Source organism: Haliotis cracherodii, unplaced genomic scaffold (genome assembly GCF_022045235.1).
Source record: "Haliotis cracherodii isolate W230 unplaced genomic scaffold, xgHalCrac1.p SCAF_4, whole genome shotgun sequence".
Lineage (NCBI taxonomy): Eukaryota > Metazoa > Mollusca > Gastropoda > Lepetellida > Haliotidae > Haliotis > Haliotis cracherodii.
In genome coordinates this window covers 63,755,578-63,776,280 of record NW_027266297.1, presented here as the reverse complement: position 1 = coordinate 63,776,280, position 20,703 = coordinate 63,755,578, and the positions used below count along the sequence as shown (strand labels likewise).

General features: G+C 44.0%; 1 protein-coding gene across 1 annotated transcript in view; it reads left to right on the top strand.

Moving 5' to 3' along the window:
* LOC139479102 (hemicentin-1-like) overlaps positions 1 to 20,703 on the top strand; it is a 53,488-nt gene that overhangs the window by 9,689 nt on the left and 23,096 nt on the right. The window contains exons 9-22 of the mRNA XM_071261868.1: positions 1,395 to 1,691; positions 2,874 to 3,038; positions 3,708 to 3,818; positions 5,023 to 5,280; positions 6,324 to 6,599; positions 8,702 to 9,016; positions 9,972 to 10,238; positions 11,687 to 11,935; positions 12,882 to 13,175; positions 14,130 to 14,378; positions 15,071 to 15,355; positions 17,100 to 17,193; positions 18,354 to 18,574; positions 19,075 to 19,248. Coding sequence (XP_071117969.1) covers positions 1,395 to 1,691; positions 2,874 to 3,038; positions 3,708 to 3,818; positions 5,023 to 5,280; positions 6,324 to 6,599; positions 8,702 to 9,016; positions 9,972 to 10,238; positions 11,687 to 11,935; positions 12,882 to 13,175; positions 14,130 to 14,378; positions 15,071 to 15,355; positions 17,100 to 17,193; positions 18,354 to 18,574; positions 19,075 to 19,248 — 3,255 coding nt within the window. The remainder of the gene's footprint in view (positions 1 to 1,394; positions 1,692 to 2,873; positions 3,039 to 3,707; positions 3,819 to 5,022; positions 5,281 to 6,323; positions 6,600 to 8,701; positions 9,017 to 9,971; positions 10,239 to 11,686; positions 11,936 to 12,881; positions 13,176 to 14,129; positions 14,379 to 15,070; positions 15,356 to 17,099; positions 17,194 to 18,353; positions 18,575 to 19,074; positions 19,249 to 20,703) is intronic.

The window sequence follows — 20,703 nt, the reverse complement described above, 5'->3', positions numbered from 1 at the left end:
AATAATCCGATGCTCATGCTGTCAATCACTGGATTGTCTGGTCCAGACTCGATTATTTACAGACCACCGTCAAGTAGCTGGAATATTGCTGAGTGCGGCGTCAAACAACAAACAAACAAACATTCATCATCCAGTGCACACCCATTGGAGATATCGAAAATTGAGATCAGGTGATATCTATGGTGAAGTTATCTTTCCTGATCATCGATTGACATAGTAGGCGTTAGGGTAGGTATTCAAATTACAATGAAGAGAGACTCTCTTTCAGAAATTTAAAACAAATCCGTTTTTTACTAACAGTGTGGCGAGGTATCCTTCAAAATAGTATTCGGAAGGAGGATCTTTAATTGCGTGCAATGCCAAAGTTCCATTGCTTGAACGTCACAGCACAACAACGTTAAAACGTCCTCACGTGTCAGCATCGTCTATGAAAGCATCTTCCCCATCAAGCCTAAATAGTGTCTGTTAAATCAATGATAGAGTGTGATGCTGGATAATTAATTATAACTCTTGTGTCAGTCATGTCAAAAGTATCAACTTCCGAATAAAGTAGTGGTACTACTTTTGTCGGCTCGTGATGATATATTCAAAAATACATGGGGATAAGATTCCTGATATGGGCATCTTCCCGAGGCTAAGGCGTTAACTGACTATGAAAGTCCAGTTTTCACCCTTGCCGAACTAGGCTGGTATTTCCCGGCTCGATCGTAGTGCCACCAGTGGCAATTACGAGTTACGTCCCTTCGATGACCCTCGCTATTATCGCTTGCATTTTCTTCAAACAAAATTGCGGCGCCCAGTCAAGACGATATGATCGCTAATTAAGATCCATATTGTAATAAAACGGATCCCACTACGCGAAGTGCATCAAATCACTTGCGCGCCTGGATCAAACACATGAAAAGATTTGCAAAATATCTGTCGACGCTAAGTTTCGGGGAACACATGCTTTGCAAAGCCTGCAGTCGACGGAAATCTGCACGTTAAAACCCATGTTGTTTAGGAACAAGATGTTTAGTTCGTCACGCGATTTTGATAGGGCTTTGCGTAGATTAGTAAGTCAAGCCTAAATGTAACTCAAGAATTCCAACCTAGTTCGGCAAGGGTGGAACTGGACTCTTACAGTCAGTTAACCTCCTTGTCTCTGGAAGATGGATATAGGCTGCATATGAATGATGTATAGTCTGGTGACAAGTGTTTAAAATTGAGGTATGGGCAAAGGGAAGCAACTCTCCTTCAATTTTAGAAGTTGCAAATTAGAGTTATCTCCCTTGATTATGGAGCAGACGACTTTTCCTGATATATGTCAGAAATGAGTGCAGAGGAGAAAAGATGTATCTATATTAAACGTTTAATCATATCAGAATGTGGAAAATGCCCCTTCCTTCCTTCAGGTCAGCCCGAGATTGTCATTTCTCCTCAGCCTCTCACCATCTCCAATGGAAGCAGTGCCATTTTCCACTGTAGAGCATCCGGGAAGCCAATTCCTCTCCTGTACTGGACAAAGGGAGGCAATCGTATCAACTATGACAACTTCCGCTTCAAAATGAAGGTGAAGGATGGCTACAGTATGCTGCGGGTTGACGGCGCTGTACCTGCAGACTCCGGCACATACACCTGCATCGCCGCCAACAACATCCTGAGGCTGAGCGTGTCGCAGGCAGCTAGCTTAGAAGTACTGCCAAGAGAAGGTCTCACTAACAGTTATATATAATTCTTTCAGGACGACTAGAACCAAATATGATTGGAGTGAGTGAGTATGGTTTTACGCCGCTTTTAGCAATATTCCAGCAATATCACGGCGGGGGACACCAAAAATGGGCTTCACACAATTTACCCATGTCGGGAATCGAACCCGGGTCTTCGGCGTGACGAGCGAACGCTTTAACCACTAGGCTACCCGACCGCCTCAATATGATTGGAACGCTTCTCCGCTCTGTCCACATCGAGATTCCGGGGCAGAATAGGCTTCATGTACCCCATGCTGTAACAAAACCGGCTAATCGGAAATCAGGTCACAATGTGGGCGTCATCGTGCCCCATTGCTCATTCTATCAACCACTGGTCTGTCTGAGGGACTCGAATTGCGTCGTAAAACAACATTCCGTCAAACACTCTATAATATGATATGATACCTCGCGTGGGAATTAACAGCCTCCGTCATACCAAAAGACGTGAAAAGATGGTACTTGTTGTTACCCTGTCTGGCGCTCGCCAATACAGGGCTAATACAAGGACTGGTCGGCTCAGAGTCAGTATACTGTGTCTGACTTGGGTATTCATATCAAACTGCGGTGTGGTAGCTCAGTAAGCTAGCACAAAAAATCGGCATTAGTCCGAACTAGTACAAGCAGCCACACAGACACACGTGCATGCAATTCGCTATATAAGTGCAATAATCTTGGACGAGACCTTAAACCCAATTTCACCTCACCTCACCTCTCCATGGGGATTACGTATTAAACTAGGTCCCAAGCATCCTATGCCGGTAGTAAGAGATGCCCAAATGGATCGGTGGTAAGTCTGGGTGACTTAGTTGCGTGTTTGTACCCCGACGGCGTTGATCGGTGCTCATAATATTGATCACTGGATTGCCTGGATTATTTAAAGGCCGCTGTCACATAGTTGGAATATTGCTGAGAGTGGCGTTAAACAAATAAACACACAAAAACCAAGACATTCATCTAGGACATCTTTTATACACTTCAGAACATTCCATACAGTCAGTGTCGATTAACAATAGGACCAGTGCGCAGGCCTCATTTCGCAAATACTAAATTAGATACATGGAGGTAACAAACAATCTATCCAAGCTATTGTCCCAGTGCTGGAGAAGAAAAGAGATGGCTTCATATTTTGTTTTTTAAATGTAGATCTACCCGAAGGGTTCCCCGAGATCTCGGGCGGTCCTCGCCAGATGAACGTGAGTGGCCAACAGTTTCTGCAGTGTGTTGTTGAGGGTTACCCGGATGTGAACATCACGTGGTACAAGGACTCCTATCCAGTTCTAGACTCCTCCAGGATACTCCAAGAACAAGGTTTGTACAGACCCAGCCCCTTGCAGGTCAGATAGCGTGAATATATCAAGTAACCACATAAAGCTATGTCATCTTTTATGGTTTGTGGGTGAGTTTGGTTTATCACGGCTTTGAACTGTATTTCAGTTATATTACGGCGGTCCCGGGAAGATCCGGGTAGAATAGGTCTTCAGCAACCCATGCATGCCGTAAGAGGACACTATGCTTGTCGTAACGGATAGGGTGGTCGGGCTCGCTGACTTGGTTGATCCATGTCATCAAACCCCAGTTGCGTGGAACGATGCTCATGATGTCAATCACTGGATTGTCTGGTCTAGCCTCGATTATTTACAGACCACCGTCATACAGCTGGAATATTGCTGAGTGTTGCGTAAAACATCAAACAAACAAACAAACAAACAAACAAACAAACAAACAAACAATATCACTGCGTGTTAACATGAAACGGGAAAGCATGAATTGATGCAGGTCGTAGATTTTTACCACGTGGTGAAACTCCCGAGGATAACATAATCAGGACGAACCGATACGCGAACCATCGATCATAGGTTCCTGGCACGTTTAAGGGACGCAACTCTTTTGACGTAGCTGCATTTATATACATTTAATCATAAGACGTAGACTGCACTTTCCCCTGTTTTAACATCTATGGTTAATGTATGTTTTCAGGACGACTCTATTTCAACTCGTTATCTCGAGTAGATGAAGGCGAGTACCAGTGTCGCGGCTCAAACGAACAGGGGGATGTTTTCTCCCCCAACCTAGCAGTCACAAAGAGGGGTGAGCCTATTTCCATAGCAACGATGACCTCATTTTGACAGTATCATAATCTCGCTAACATATCAAGAGGATAGAGAAGACCCGTTTATCTGGATCGTATCGTTACTGTAAAATAATGCAGATAAACGACTTGTTAGAATAAAGAATGAATGTTGGGAGTATTGCCCCTAGGAACTATATATACCCTCCAGAACGTAACACTGTTGGGAGTAATGCCCTATGAACTATATATTCCCTCCAGAACGTAACACTGTTGGGAGTAATGCCCCTATGAACTATATATACCCCCCAGAACGTAACACTGTTGGGAGTAATGCCCCTTTAAACTACACATACCCGTCAGAACGTAACACTGTTGGGAGTAATGCCCTATGAACTATATATACCCTCCAGAACGTAACACTGTTGGGAGTAATGCCCTATGAACTATATATACCCTCCAGAACGTAACACTGTTGGGAGTAATGCCCCTATGAACTATATATACCTTCCAGAACGTAACACTGTTGCGAGTAATGCCCCTATGAACTATATATGCCCTCAAGAACGTAACACTGTTGGTAGTAATGCCCCAATGAACTATATATACCCTCCAGAATGTAACACTGTTGGGAGTAATGCCCCTATGAACTACATATACCCTCCAGAACGTAACACTGTTGGGAGTAATGCCCCTATGAACTATATATACCCTCCAGAACGTAACACTGTTGGGAGTAATGCCCTATGAACTATATATACCCCCCAGAACGTAACACTGTTGGGAGTAATGCCCCTATGAACTATATATACCCTCCTGGGCCCACTTGCACAAAGCAATCTTAGCGTTAAGACAATTGTAAGCCTATGTTAACGTATGGGAGTTACGATCGTCTTAGCGCTAAGATCGCTTTGCGCAAGTGGGCCCAGAACGTAACACTGTTGCGAGTAGTGCCCCTGTGAACTATATATACCCTCCAGAACGTAACACTGTTGGGGGTCATGACCCTATGGACTGTATATACTCTCGAAAACGTAACACTTTGGGGGGGAAATACCCCTATGAACTATATATACCCGCCAGAACGTAACACTGTCGGGAGTAATGCCCTATGAACTATATATACCCTCCAGAACGAATTAGATCTTAATGCATATTGGCTGTGAGATGAGGCATGAGTCTGATCCAGTGTGTCACATCCAACTTATTTGTCCTATTTTCCAGCTCCGGCCTCTAACCGCCCGTCAGTGAAGTATGTTCGTCTTACCCCGGGATCAAACGTGAACCTGACGTGTGCTGGGGTGGGGAAGCCCCTCCCCCAGGTCACGTGGATGTACGACGGGGAGGAGATCGACAATGGAGGTAGTCCCGTGCTGCAGGTGATGGAGATCCGAGAATCTCGCAACTACACGTGCGTGGCCCGCACTGAATGGGGGGAGAGTCCTGCCACTTTTGTCCTAACTGTGGAAGGAAAGAGTCGGGGTAAGATAGACGTATGCTGATGAAAAATAATAATCTTCTCGAGTCGAGTGAGTTAACTGACTTTAAAAACTCAGTTTCCATCCTTGTCGAACTAGGCTGGAATTATTGAGTTTTATACTGGCTGGACTAACGAGTCTATGCATAGTCCAATCAAATTCCCGTAACCCAACGATATCGACATCCGGTTCATAAACAACATGGTAACTGTCGTGCCGAATTCGTTCGATTCCAGGATTTGCACAGCATGTGTACTTTTAACTGGGCTTCGACACCTTCCCACAAAGAAGGGACATAAAAAGGGTGTTCTAAATATTTACTCCTTTTGGACAGACTAACAGAAAATGAAACTCATCTTCAATCATATTAAATCACATTGCTCACATATTCTCAATTCTCTCGCTATGTTTCCGTGTCTGCCTTCTTCGATCCTGAGTCTATGAGAGATGCATCTATATCTGGCTGAATCTTAAAATTGATATCAAACAAATAGTATTCTGGGGATATATTTGTCTTTAAAAGCATGTAATAATTGCATTTTTCTGAACTTAAAACATGCGATGACCATTTTTGTATGTAGATTATTATCCTGAAGTCTTTGGTGTATAGATGCTAAAAACGAATCTGGATTGTTAGGTGCACATTGATTATGTTAAACATACCCATAGCTGCATTCATTTAATAATGACATAAAATCATCTACCCAATTGCAAATTCCATGTTTTTCATACAGTAACATCCTATTATATCATAATTTCTTGGTAATCCGTCAATGGGCATAAAAATTAAAAACCGAACAAAAGAACATTCTGGAATGGCTAATAGATGGTCTAGATTGTATGAATACAGACATAAAGCCCACTGTCGTTCGGAATCACATTCCAACTGTCACTTTCATGATCTGATAAGCGATGCTCTGATTGGTCAGATGAAAGGTCGTTCTGACATGACCCGCAATGGGATGTCCCCAGATCTTTGTTTAGCAGTAGCGAGAACTAAGATCTGATTTTAATGAGACTGACATAGACTCTGTGTGTTGTGTGCAGTTGCCCAGGGCAAGCCAGTGATTGTGACCGACACGAACCGTGTGGAGGTGAGATCGGGGCTGGGACTGAATCTGACGTGTGGCACCGGTGGGGTGCCAGTGCTCTACTTCAAGTGGCTGGTGGGTGGAGAAGTCATCTTCCAGGACAACCGCGGGGAGAACATCAACAGCAGCGTCCTCTACCTCACCAACGTCAGGCACGACAAGAACTACACGTGTGTTGCAGTCGGCGCCAGGGAAAACGCCGAGGTAGTTTTCCAGGTGGTCGTCGTTGGAGGTACGTGACGTTGGTGACAGATTGATCATTACACGTGACGTAAGAGGTCACTTTCTGAGTACGTGACCGTCGTACAAGTCGTGGGTAGGTTTGATGGTGATACCGGTTATAAGAGTTACATACCCATCAAGATCCAGGGTGGAATAGGTCTTCAGCAACCCATGCTGGGGTCGTAGGTAGGGTTGATGGTGAAACCGGATATAAGAGTTACATACCCATCAAGATCCGGGGTAGAATAGGTCTTCAGCAACCCTTGCTGGGGTCGTAGGTAGGGTTGATGGTGAAACCGGATATAAGAGTTACATACCCATCAAGATCCAGGGTAGAATAGGTCTTCAGCAACCCTTGCTGGGGTCGTAGGTAGGGTTGATGGTGAAACCGGATATAAGAGTTACATACCCATCAAGATCCAGGGTAGAATAGGTCTTCAGCAACCCTTGCTGGGGTCGTAGGTAGGGTTGATGGTGAAACCGGATATAAGAGTTACATACCCATCAAGATCCAGGGTAGAATAGGTCTTCAGCAACCCTTGCTGGGGTCGTAGGTAGGGTTGATGGTGAAACCGGATATAAGAGTTACATACCCATCAAGATCCAGGGTAGAATAGGTCTTCAGCAACCCATGCTGGGGTCGTAGGTAGGGTTGATGGTGATACCGGATATAAGAGTTACATACCCATCAAGATCCGGGGTAGAATAGGTCTTCAGCAACCCATGCTTGCCGTAAAAGGTGACTATGCTTGTCGTAACAGGCGAGTATCGGGATCGGGTGGTCAGGCTCGCTGACTTGGTTGATGCATGTCATCGTATCCCAATTGCGTGAATCGATGCCCATGATGTCAATCACTGGATTGTCTGGTCCAGACTCGATTATTTACAGACCGCCGTCATATAGCTGGAATGTTGCTGAGTGCGGCTTAAAAAAAACAACAACAACAACAAACTATATGAGTTACATGGGAGTACTTAAAGTATAAACTGACATTTCACCGTTAAATGTGATTGGCATATTATAATTAGTTTATTGCTATCACGAATACAGTCTTTCAGAAAAATGAAGAGTGCACTTACGAAACAACATGCTAGATGATTGCATGTCATTCGTGAAGCAGTTTACGATAAGCCTAGAGTTTTGTTGAAAACATGTCCCCAAATGAAGTCGTTATATGTTTTACTTATAACTATATTTTTTGGGGAGGAAACCCTGCACTGGTTCCGCGTATAAAAGACACATCTATGATGTAACGGTTTGTCGATAAAAGGTATGTGGGCAACCACAATTTTCCTTTATGATGCTATTGGATGCCCATTTGAAACTTTTGTTAAATTTAAATGTATCAAAATTACACCAGTGATTGTATTGGCTTTAATAAATAGAGGATATTTCATGTGTCGAGTGAAATATTATGTTTCTCTTATCGAGTGACGGGGGAAATATCTCCTTTCCCCGTCAATCGATGAGAGAAACATGATATTTCACGTCACACATGAGTATCGTATTTATTACATACTTTTTGTGTAGCTTTTTATCCAGGGTTTTTCCTTCTTCCGGAAAGTAGCTGAATTCTATTGTTGAAAACATCACCTACTGGTATGAAGCAGAATTTGAGTTTTTATTCCCGCATCCCTCGAAATATCAGCAGTGCCATCTTAACTGTTTGAAAATGGGATACGTCAGGATATACTATTGAGGTGAAAACTAAGTGTAGTACTGTACCGTTAGTGATCCCCTCCTATACCACGGTGACAATATAATAGAGGTTCCGCAATAGGGCGCTAGATGTAAGACTAGAGGACTCTTCTGCAGGAGAGGGGGCGCGGGTGGCCCAGTCGTCTGAGGCGCCGCGATTCGCTGTGCAGATGTGCGTCCCTTAGGCACGCCAGAAACCTATGATTGTAGGTTCGAATCCCGGTTCGCCCCGATTATGTTTCTAGGTTTGTCAGCACCATACCCGTGCTCGTGGGTTTCACCGAAGTGGTGAAAGTCTGACACCTGCATCACTTCGGGCTTTCCTCCCACATTACGCTGACACGCCGCGATGTCACTGGAATACTGTTAAAGGCGGCGTTAAACTCAACTCACTCACTCACTCACTTTTGCAGGAGAAACTAACCCCAACAAGCCCATCATTGTCACTAACCCCACGGACGTCTTCGCCTTCGCAAAGCAGCCCGCGACACTTGATTGTCACGCTGAAGGCGACCCTGCCCCTATCGTCACGTGGTACAAGGACGGGAAGAAAGTCCTGACGACTCGGGAAGACCCCCTCTCCCCAAAGGTAATTCTTCTGGGAGGGAAGCTCTTCTTTCTACGGGTCTTCCACAATGAGGAGGTGTCGGACGCCGGTGTCTACTACTGCAATGCTACAAACGTCTTCGGCAGCACCATCAGCAAATACGCCACTTTACAGATAGCCGGTATGTGCTTTCTAGATATTGAGATCCCCTTGTCAGATCATACGTTTGTTTGTTTGTTGCTTATTGCCAACAATCAACTATATTCCAGTTGTATGACGGCGGTCTGTAAATAATCGAGTCTGGACCAGACAATCAAGTGATTGACATCATGAGCATGACTTGTCCATTTTTTTAAAAGATGTATTAAAGACTGAATTCTACGTTTTACTTACGCTTGATTAAGTAGAGGTCTGACTTCTGACCTTTTTGTTTGTTGTTTAACATCACTCTCAGCAATATCCCAGCTATATGATAGCGGTCGGTAAATGATCGTGTCTGGACCAGACAATCCAGTGATTGATGTTGCGAAGATCCAGTCAATCAAGTCACCGAGCCTGATCACCTGATCAATTCGGTCTCCTGTTACGATCGGGGGCACGGGTGGCCCAGTCGTCTAAGGCGCCGCGATTCGCTGTGCAGAGTTGCGTCCCCTGGACACGCCAGAAACCTATGATTGTGGGTTCGAATCCCGGTTCGCCCCGATTATGTTTTAGTGGTAAACGTCTGAGACCTGCATCACTTCGGGCTTTCCTCCCACATTAAGCTGACACGCCGCGATATAACTGGAATACTGTTAAAAGTGGCGTTAAACCCAACTCACTCACTATAAAGCCGAGTTGTAGATGTGCAACACGCACACCAATTACAATGCACTATGTATCAAGTCTAAATCTTGTTATAACCATTCACTGGTTATTTTGTGCGACTTGCTGTGCAGAGTTGCGTCCCCTGGACACGCCCGAAACCTATGATTGTGAATCCCGATTCGCCCCGATTATGTTTCTAGGTTTGTCAGCACCTAGGTTTGTCTAGGTTTGCTCACGCTTACACGCCGTGATATAACTGGAATAATGTTAAAAGCGGCGTTGAACACAACTCACTCACTCACTAGTCCCTCTTGAATCTGTTGCTACAGCCGTCCCACGAATCACCACCCAACCCAAACCAGTGAAGATCAGGCGAGGCGGGAGTGTGAACTTGACGTGCACGGCGGTTGGGCCTCCTCAGCCGCTGATAACATGGCGGCTCAACAACCAGGACTTGCAGGAAGTCGCCTCACAAGCCGGAAGTAACGTTCTGATTCTGCGCAACGTAAAGAGGTCAGCCAACTATACTTGCGTGGCCCACAATACAGTGGGCAGAACACAGGCAGTGTTTCCGGTGTGGGTCGGAGGCTACGAAGGTTAATAATCATGGTTTCTAAGAATTCAATACTATTAAAACGAACCTGATATCGTGTAAGAATGTATTAACAGACTCTTAAGACATTTTTTTCATGTGCTCTAACTGTGTGCGGCAGCTTGATTAGTTGTCATAAGAGAAGGACGGGCATCTCCCTGCTTTATCAATTATTTGTTACGAAATTGGCTTGGAAAAGGTCTATATTCCTTATATTACCGTAATCGACGTAATAAGCCCCCAGGGCGCTCACAAAATTAGAAATAGGGGGCTCTTATTAGAATATTAATTTGGTGAGAGAAAAAACAGAGTTGAAAGATTGTAAATTTTGTGGCTTATGCTGACAGCCTGAAATGATGTAAAAGAAGAGTCTGTGTGTATTATACACGATAGATATATTTTCGAGAATTTAATTGCCCATAATTGAGGGTGCATACAACACACGAGTGTGTATTATACACGAATAAATAAGTCTTGTGTACATTGATCAATTGGAAAGGGTGCTAATTGGGATTGTTCACTAGCCAATATATTAGCAAATATCGCCATGGGCGGGGCGCTTATTATGACGAATACGGTAATTATGTTAGTGGGTGGGTACTTGGGACCAAGTGGATAAGGCCTGCAATTCATTAAAAGTTGCGACACCTTTCTCCGTCAGGATCCGCTAAATGTTGATTTGAATCCTTAATATTGTACATTGTGATGCTTTGGTCAGCAACGGACCAATGGCTGAGACCAAGATGGAAAACGTCAATGTACTGTGTCATTTCGGACTGCCGTCCTACATTAGGCTGCCACGTGCATACATAACTGAAATAGTGTGTAAACGATCCTTCACCACCAGAGCCTCAATGTTCTATTTGAAGAGGGGGCGGTCGGGTAGCCTAGTGGTTAAAGCGTTCGCTCGTCACGCCGAAGACCCGGATTCGATTCCCGACATGGGTACAATGTGTGAAGCCCATTTCTGGTGTCCCCCGCCGTGATATTGCTGGAATAATGCTAAAAGCGGCGTAAACCCTCACTCACTCACTTATACAAGACAAACGAGGGGCACGGGTGGCCCAGTCGTCTATAAGGCGCAATTCGCTGTGCAGAGTTGCGTCCCTTGAGCGCGCCAGAAACCTATGATTGTGGGTTCGAATCCCGGTTCGCCCCGATTATGTTTCTAGGTTTGTCAGCACCATACCCGTGCTCGAGGGTTTCACCGAAGTGGTAAACGTCCAAGACCTGCATCACTTCGGGCTTTCCTCCCACATTAAGCTGACAGGCCACGATATAACTGAGTGTAATACTGTTAAAAGCGGCGTTAAACCCAACTCACCACTACCCCCATGATAAAAGAGAAACTGTTTTTGCTGCACTTAAGTAAACCAGTTGTTTTTCCCTGATTGAACTAGTTGTGCTCCGCGAGGTTGTGCACCTGATCATACATTTCTTCAAACCTTTCAGAGACCAGAAATAAGGCAAAGGTTAAGGAGATTAAGGTTGTTCCCGGGTCGTTTGTAAATCTGACCTGCGTGACCGAGGACCCACAGAACACTATCTATTCCTGGTCAACCGATGGGGAGGACATTCCGGTTTTCGGGGCTGTGCTCGCACTACCAAACGTGCGGAAGTCCGTCAACTACACGTGCAGAGCGGAGAGCCCGCACAAGAGGTCGGAGGCGACGTTCATGGTTGTCATGGAGGCGGAACATGGTGAGAGAAAGCTTTTCTTGATTATTTAAAAAATAAACGACTCGTGGTCGTTGTTTATCTAACAATAAAACACTGTAGCCCTCATGGATTATTCTCACGGCAGTTTTTTATTGTACGACAAACAACGACCACGAGTCGTTTATTTTTTATATATGAGATATCAACATTATGTACAGCATCTTTGATGATGTTGATAAAATGTGCAAGCTTTAAATTACCTTAATTTTAATAAAGATGACTTCCTGAATAGAATTCGACCTCGAAAATGTCGGACAAGTCCATTTTATGAACAGGTGGGTTAATTTTGGCATTTCCCGCATAGTCTCACAATTCTCACGTCGATTTCTGTACCTATTCTCCTAATACCGATTGTCATATCTCTCCCGATCTTGGATGCGATCCTGCTGCGCACTAGAAACTTCCCTCTCACAAATTGCGTCGTCCAAAATATGACGACATCATCAAGTTGCGAGCTCGTGTTAGCATCTCCAGAAATGACGTCACAATAGAACAAGTTTTTATCATGAAATAAACCACGCTTCATTCTTCATTGTTCTTTGCGTTTTATCGCGAAGCTGTCTGTTATAGTGAGATATTGTGAGATACAGTGAGACATTGTGAAATAAAGCGAGATATAGCGATATAATGTGACATATTGTAAATGCAAATTATTTAGTGAGATATTGTGAGATTATTACGCTTCGTTCTTCATTGCTGTTTGGGATTTACTGCGTCATCTTGTATAGATAATGAAAAAATAAACCATGATTAATGGTGTTTTTTCCTATCTTGCCTTTGTTGATGGTTAAAAGTAAAATGCAGAAATGACTGTTTTATGATACGCCTTCTGCCTGCAGCTCTTGTGTTTTTTTCCTATCTTGCCTTTGTTGATGGTTAAACGTAAGATGCGGAGATGAATGTTTTATGATACGCCTTCTGCCTGCAGCTCTTGTGATCGGGGGGACTGAATATGTCGAGGAGTTGGACACACTGTCACTCACCTGTAACGCAACCGGGGAATATGCTGACGTCACAGATCTTGAGTGGTTTAAGGACGGGTCCCGACTAGACGCCGAATCTGACCCTGAGATCCACATCGTCAAGATCAGGCTCCGCGATCACGATCTTCTCACCAGCCGACTCACCATCATTCGCAGCCGGAAGAGGGACACGGGAGTGTACGCCTGTCGAACTCCGAACAGCGGGCACCTGCGGAGTATGGACGTGTTTGTTTTCAGAGGTACATTTCCACAACCTTGACCTCATATACCTACGTTTTGTTTGTTTGTCGTTCAACGCCGCACTCACCAATATTCAAGCTATATGACGGCGGTCTGTAAATAATTGAGTCTGGACCAGACAATCCAGTGATTGATATCATCCACGCAATTGGGATACGATGACATCAACCAAGTCACCGAGCTTGACCGACCGATCCAGTCTGTCGCCTTTTACGGCAAGTGTGGGTCACTGAAGACCTATTCTACCCCGGATCTTCACGGCCCATATACCTACGAGTTGCCCTTCTGTAACGTAGTATTTATATAGTACAGCATATTTGTGATGATACGTATGTGGGCCACTGAATTTGTTTGTTTGTATGTTGTTTAACGCCAGCTTTATAAGGCGGCCTTGAATTAATCTCAACCAGGCATCATGATCCACGAAATTCGAATACAATGACATGCATCAATCAAGTCAGCGAGCCTGACCATCGAATCCCGTTAGTCGCCGCTTACGACAAGCGTAGTCGCCTTTTACGGCAAGAATGGGTTGCTGAAGACCTATTCTACCCGGATCTTCACGGGTCGTGGGGCACTTAAAGAGCTCCAGCCAAAGACATTATATGACATCTGTCCATATACAGGGCCACCTGTTCTAAAACTGTTTTGCTGTTTCATGTCCTAAGTATTTGAGAAACAAATGCAATTTGTCATATTGTGTTTTGTTGTGGCCACCTTAATACACTTTTGACATCATCAACATTGCATTACACTATTAACATTGCAAACATGAGTACAACTGCCTTACAGATAAAGCGTGTGTCTTCATCTGTAATTATGCCTCTCTGTTCATATCCATACTTCTCAAGAAGCGTCATGAATTATTGTTAGATGCGAGGCTAGAACTAGAAGATATATTTATTAAAAACATAGATCCTCCCTCAAGTGTACAAATATTCGTTATGCATTAGATGATGTCACGCCCCACGTGAAGAAAGTGCGAGTTGTCAAGGGAGACTACGTGAACTTGACCTGTGTGACCCCGGGTTCAAGGACAAGTATGTACGTATGGCAGAAGAATGGCGCTTACATCAAAGGTCGAACGGAGTCATTCTTCTCTCTGAACAAGATTCAGAAGTCATCTAATTACACTTGCATCTCCCAGGGATCGGCAGGTGCTTCCAAAGCAACCTTCATGGTCATCGTGGAAGGCAGAGCAGGTACGTACTTTCACACCTACACACACACTCCAAACCACGACGCGTGCATGCATAGTCAGACCAGACCAGACCAGACCAGACCAGACCTGACCAGAACAGACCAGAACAAAACAGACCAGAACAGAACGGAACGGAACGGATCGGAACGGAACAGTTTATTATTCTCCAAACAGCGGCGGTGGTACAAAAGTGTACAAAAGAATAAGCATGTACACATAAAGTATTAATATGTGACAAGATGACAGAATGTCATGCATGGATATATTGTATCTTTCTGTTTTATGTGTTCCTACTACTTTAAATATTTCATCAATAAATCGCGATAAGATCTCTTGTGTTTTGACTGGAAAAACAACTCTTAAATGTTTACAAATTAGACATATTTATTTTGTAAGCAATTGGTACGTATACAGGTCTATGTTTTGACAAAACCTGGGTTCGAATCCGGTTCGCCCCGATTATGTTTCAAGGTTTGTCAGCACTACCCCTGTGATTGTGGGTTTCGCCGAAGTGGTAAACGTCTGAGACCTGCATCACTTCCGGCTTTCCTCCCACATTTAGCTGACACGCCGTGATATAACTGGAATACTGTTACAAGCGGCGTTATACCCAACTCACTCACTTACTCTCATGCAATAAAGAGTATTACATTAACATGTAGAGTATAATGACTGGTCATGTGACGTGAACAGGTGTGACAATCAGCGGTCCGCAGTCTATCACTGTTGGTACCACCGTCAGACTACGCTGCAACGCTACGGGCAGAACGTCGGCTCCCAGTGACGTTGTCTGGCTCAAGGACGGGGAAGAACTTCACGAATCGGATACTGTCATCAAGACAAAGCTAAGTGGCCCGGATGATTTGACGCTATATGCTTTACTAGAAGTGACCAACAGCCAGACAACGGACAGTGGAACATACGTATGTCAGAGCACGCTCGGAGACTCGTCAACCTTCCAGGTCAAGGTCAAAGAAGGTGATTAAATGAGGAGACTTATTTAAGAAAACAAGGGCTAGGAAGGGTCTGCCGAAAACACTACGTACTGACCACAATCTTGTAGATCTTAAAACCCGTAGTGGTTGAAGTGTTTTACGTGTGGCGACGGATAGGTGTCAACAAGCTATGTGCTTCTATTCTTTAACTCTCTCAGGCTTTCCTCCCACAATATGCCGACACGCCGTGATATAACTCGAACACTGTTAAACTCACTCACTCACTCACTTTAACTCTCAAGTATGCAGTTTATCACCACTTGGGGTCTTCTGTTTACCACCTGAAGTGGTCGGGAGTTGGCGTAGCCTGGAGGTTAAAGCGTTCGCTGGTCATGCCTGAGGCGTGTTTAATTCACCACAGGTGTGGGGCGGTCGGGTAGCCTAGTGGTTAAAGCGTTCGCTCGTCACGCCGAAGACCCGGGTTCGATTCCCGACATGGGTACATTGTGTGAAGCCCATTTCTGGTGTCCCCCGCCATGATGTTTCTGGAATACTGCTAAAAGCGGCGTAAAACCATACTCACTCACTCACCACAGGTGTACAGTGAATTTCTGGTGTCCCCGCCGTGATATTGCTGGAACATTGCTAAAAGCGGGTTAAAACCATACTCACTCACTTGAAGTGATCATCCAAGTAGTAGTTTCTCGCGCAAGATTTAGATTTGCACGTCAAGCCACACACTAATCGGGACAAAACTTCCCTGAAGTTACCAATGATTATACTTTGCTGAGAGTTTTTATGTGTGTTAAATTTTCCTATAAAGGACAGTCGCCTAAGCACTACATTGTGTTCACATATATTCAAACATATTGGGGCGGTGGGGTAGCCTAGTGGTTAAAGTGCTCGCTCGTCACGCCGAAGGCCCGGGTTCGATTCCCCACATGGGTACAATGTGTGAATTTTTTTTCTGGTGTCCTCCACGATATTGCTGGAATATTGCTAAAAGCGGTGTAAAACCATTCTCACACACACACCCACTCACTCACTCTACGAACAGAAACCTCTTGTAGTGATGCACCCCATTCTTTAACTGATGCACCCAATTCTTGTACTGATGCACCCCATTATTGTACTGATGCACCCCATTCTTGTACTGATGCACCCCATTCTTGTACTGATGCACCCAATTCTTGTACTGATGCACCCCATTCTTGTACTGATGCACCCAAGTCTTGTACTGATGCACCCCCATTCTTGTACTGATGCACCACATTTTGTACTGATGTACCCCCATTCTTGTACTGATGCACCCCATTCTTGTACTGATACACCTCATTCTTGTACTGATGCACCCCATTCTTGTACTGATGCACCCGTCTTGTACTGATGCACCCCCATTCTTGTACTGATGCACCCCATTCTTGTACTGATGCACCCCATTCTTGTACTGATGCACCCCATTCTTGTACTGATGCACCCCATTCTTGTACTGATGCACCCCCATTCTTGTACTGATGCACCCCATTCTTGTACTGATGCACCCCATTCTTGTACTGATGCACCCCATTCTTGTACTGATGCACCCCATCCTTGTACTGATGCACCCCATCATTCGCCTATTTCGTGTAGGGTCTCTTTGGACCTATTTTCTGTCGACAGATATATCTGGATTTTAAATTTGCTAACGTTCGATGCATTCATCCACGGCAATGAAAATAAATACCTCTTTAATATATCAAATGCAATTCATTCCTGGAAGGCCAGTAATGGTATATGTTCCCATGCAGTGTCGAAAAAGAAAGGCCAGGCAGGGACGAGGATAACGGTACCACCTAAGGACAAGAGCGTTGAAGATGGAGCCGTTGTCAGATTCTATTGCGGGTGAGCACACGGTGTTGTAGTGATGTTTAACGCAACACTAAGCAATATTCCAGATTTATGAAGGCCGTCTGTAAATGATTGAGTCTGGAACAGACAATCCAGTGATTGATATCATGAACATCGATCTACCCAATTGGAATACGATGATATGCATCAACGAAGTCAGCGAACCTGACCACCCGATCCCGTAAGTCACCTTTTACGACAAGCATAGTCGCCTACTACAGCAAGCATGGGTTGCTGAAGACCTATTCTACCCCGGATCTTCACGGTTACGTAGTTGGGCTCGTCTATACGGTTGTATAGGCTACACTGAGGTACAATTTAAACCGTGATGTGACGATTTCTCAGTTGTCTCATCCTTTTTTTAAGTCCAAAATTGCCCTGACAGAATCGAATGTGTATCTCCTTCATAACTCAAACGTTAGCAAATGTTATAACCTTGACAGCATCGCTGCGTTGTGTTATGTAACTGTTATTCACCATGAACCAAAGTTACATACAACTTTGTCTTTCGTTGTCTCCGTGAAGACAGGTTAGGGTTGGTCTTCAGCAACCCATGCTTGCCGTAAAAGGCGACTTTGCTTGTAAGAGGCGACTAATGAGATTGGTGGACAGGCCTGCTGACTTGGCTGATGCATGTCTTCGTATGCCAATTGCGTGGATCGATGCTCATGATGTCAATCACTGGATTGTCTGGTCAAGACTCGATTATTTACAGATTTGGTTTGTTGTTTTACGCCGCACTCAGCAATATTCCAGCTATATGACGGCGGTCTGTAAATAATGGAGTCTGGACCAGACAATCCAGTGATTGACATCATGGGCATCGATCCACGCAATTGGGCTACGAAGACATGCATCAAGTTAGCGAGCCTTACCACCCGATCCCGTTAGTCGCCTTTTACGACAAGCATAGTCGCCTTTTACGGCAAGGATGGGTTGATGAAGACCTATTCTACCCCGGATCTTCACGGGTCGATTCTTTACAGACCGCCGTCATTTAGGTTGAATATTGCTGAGTGCGGCGTTAAACAAACAAACAAACAAACACATATATCCTTGCGTCAATAACCAAACACAACATTGCTGGTTAAAACATTCCAATAGTGTGATCTGATGAATGTGAACATAATGTACATATAAGACGTACCCTACAGCGCCACGGGCTCCTCTGCACTGTCGGTACACTGGGAAACGAAGGGCCGGAGAGTGATCAGCAGGGGTCGCTTCTCCGTGAGGGGAGACAGGGATGAGTCAGTTCTGGAGATCGACCCTGTGGTCCTGGGTGAGGATGATGGACAGGTTGCCTGTATAGCGGACGACAGTGGCGGGCCCACCCAGTCTCATTTCGCCACTCTCACCATCTACGACCATACCAGTGAGTGAGAATATACAGTTTCGAAATTGTTAAGCATCACTCTAGTCAAACAATCCGGACTTCCATGTACCTTTGGGACATCAATTTAATGGGTGGACTTTTGCCTGTTGGTTTTATAAAGCTAGACCATTAAGATAACATGCTGATAAGATAACATAGATGCCCCTCTGATACACAGTATTCTGTAGAATATTGAAGACTCCGGACCAACCTTCCTTGTTTTACCCCTTTTTTTCCAAAGCGCCAGGCAGGGCAACAACAAGTAACATTTAAAAAAACCCATCATTTTGTATGACACGCCGAGAGGATCGAACCACCGATCTTCCGCTCTCAAGTCTAAACTCTCTATCCACTAGACCACGGAGGGGGTCTTAGGTCTTGACGAAATAACACGTTTAGAAGGGTTTTTTTTCTTTATAAAAGTAATAAAGGTTTATATGAACGGGAAATGCCTTTCAAAGCTGTATAACAGTTTAACCAACTTTCTCACTTCGTTACAGCCGTCCCGTTCGACTTTCCCGCCATCACGGAACACCCTGCTCTGCGGGCGGTGGAGCGAGGGCGGACCACTGTATTCCAGTGCGAGGCTCTAGGCACGAAAAACGCCAGCATACTCTGGTACAAGGACCAATTCCCCATCTCCACCGGCGGGCGGTACACGGTATTACCTGGAGGTGGGTCTCGGTGTACATCACTGTCGTGGGTCATCAGTTGTCAATTTGTCGAGGTGGGGTGAAGTAGCGGGTGTCGATACATGGATTTGTTCGTGTCGATACCCAAATTGAAACAAAATGATAAATCTAGATATGTATGTAAAAGAATTTAGTGTGAAACCCACAATTAACCAACAAGTGGTGTACGATCAATGAATGTTTTACAAAATTGCCAAGGTTTACAGATAAATACAAATTACTGCACAACAATTACAATGTCAGTACATAATATATGGTAGTTGAATATTCAATGACAGTATATAATATGATGGCAGTGGTCAGTATCAAATTTAAAAAACAACAACCCAAAACAGTGGTGATAGTAAAAGTCAGTGATAATAATGTAATCACCCAGTGGTCAATCCTCCAGGATGGGCCGAGGCGGAAAATCCAGGGTGATAAGTGATCCTCACACGAAAGCTGGTCTTGATTTGATGAAACGCGAAAGAGACAAGAGACAGGCTCTTTTTCCCTTACATACAGTCAAAACTAGCTTCTTGAAATTTCCACACAGTACCATCACATCACAGAATATTCCACATGTTTCTATAACGCTCTATCTCAGTTAACGGTATTCTGGAAGTTAGCAATCACACGAGCATCAAATATAAGGACAAGGGTACGTTTTATTCCATACTGAAAGGCCTCAGGCCCATAGTACAATTCTGTTTTCGGTAGTGGTTACAGATCCGTTTAACAGGTCATATTCTAATTAACATAGCATGATAAATGAACATTTGCAGATTTGTTAAGAGTATCTTTATCAATTGTTGACGTGGTCGTATTTTGGACTAGCTAACAGAAAATGAAACCATCTTCAATCACTTTTCAACCACATTGCTCACATATTCTGAATTCTCTGGCTCTGTTTCTATGTCTGCCATCTTCGATCCTAAGTTTATGAAAGCTGCATCTAAATTGTGCTAAACTTATTCTAAACCTTTTAAAGTTGATATCAATCAAATAGTATTCTGGGGAAATAGTTGTCTTAAAAAGTTTGTAATAATTGCATTTTTCTTAACTTAAAACATGCGATGACCATTTTTGTAAGTAAATATCCTTCAGTCTTTGCTGTATAGATACTGAAAACGAATCTGGATTGTTAGGTGCACATTGATTATGCCAAACATACCCATAGCTGCATTCATTTAATAGCGACTTTACATCATATACCAAATTGCGGATACTATGTTTTTCATACAATAACATCATATTATAACATTTTCTAGGTAGTCTATCAATAGGCATTTTAAGAATCTTGAACCAATACTTGATAATTCTAATATGTTGAAATATGTAAAGTGGAAGACGTAGTGGACTGTATTCAACATGACATTCAACATGACCCCAGACCTCTGCTCCATATAAAATGAATTGAAGTAATTTGCGTATCAAATATTTAAAAAAAAGTCTCAT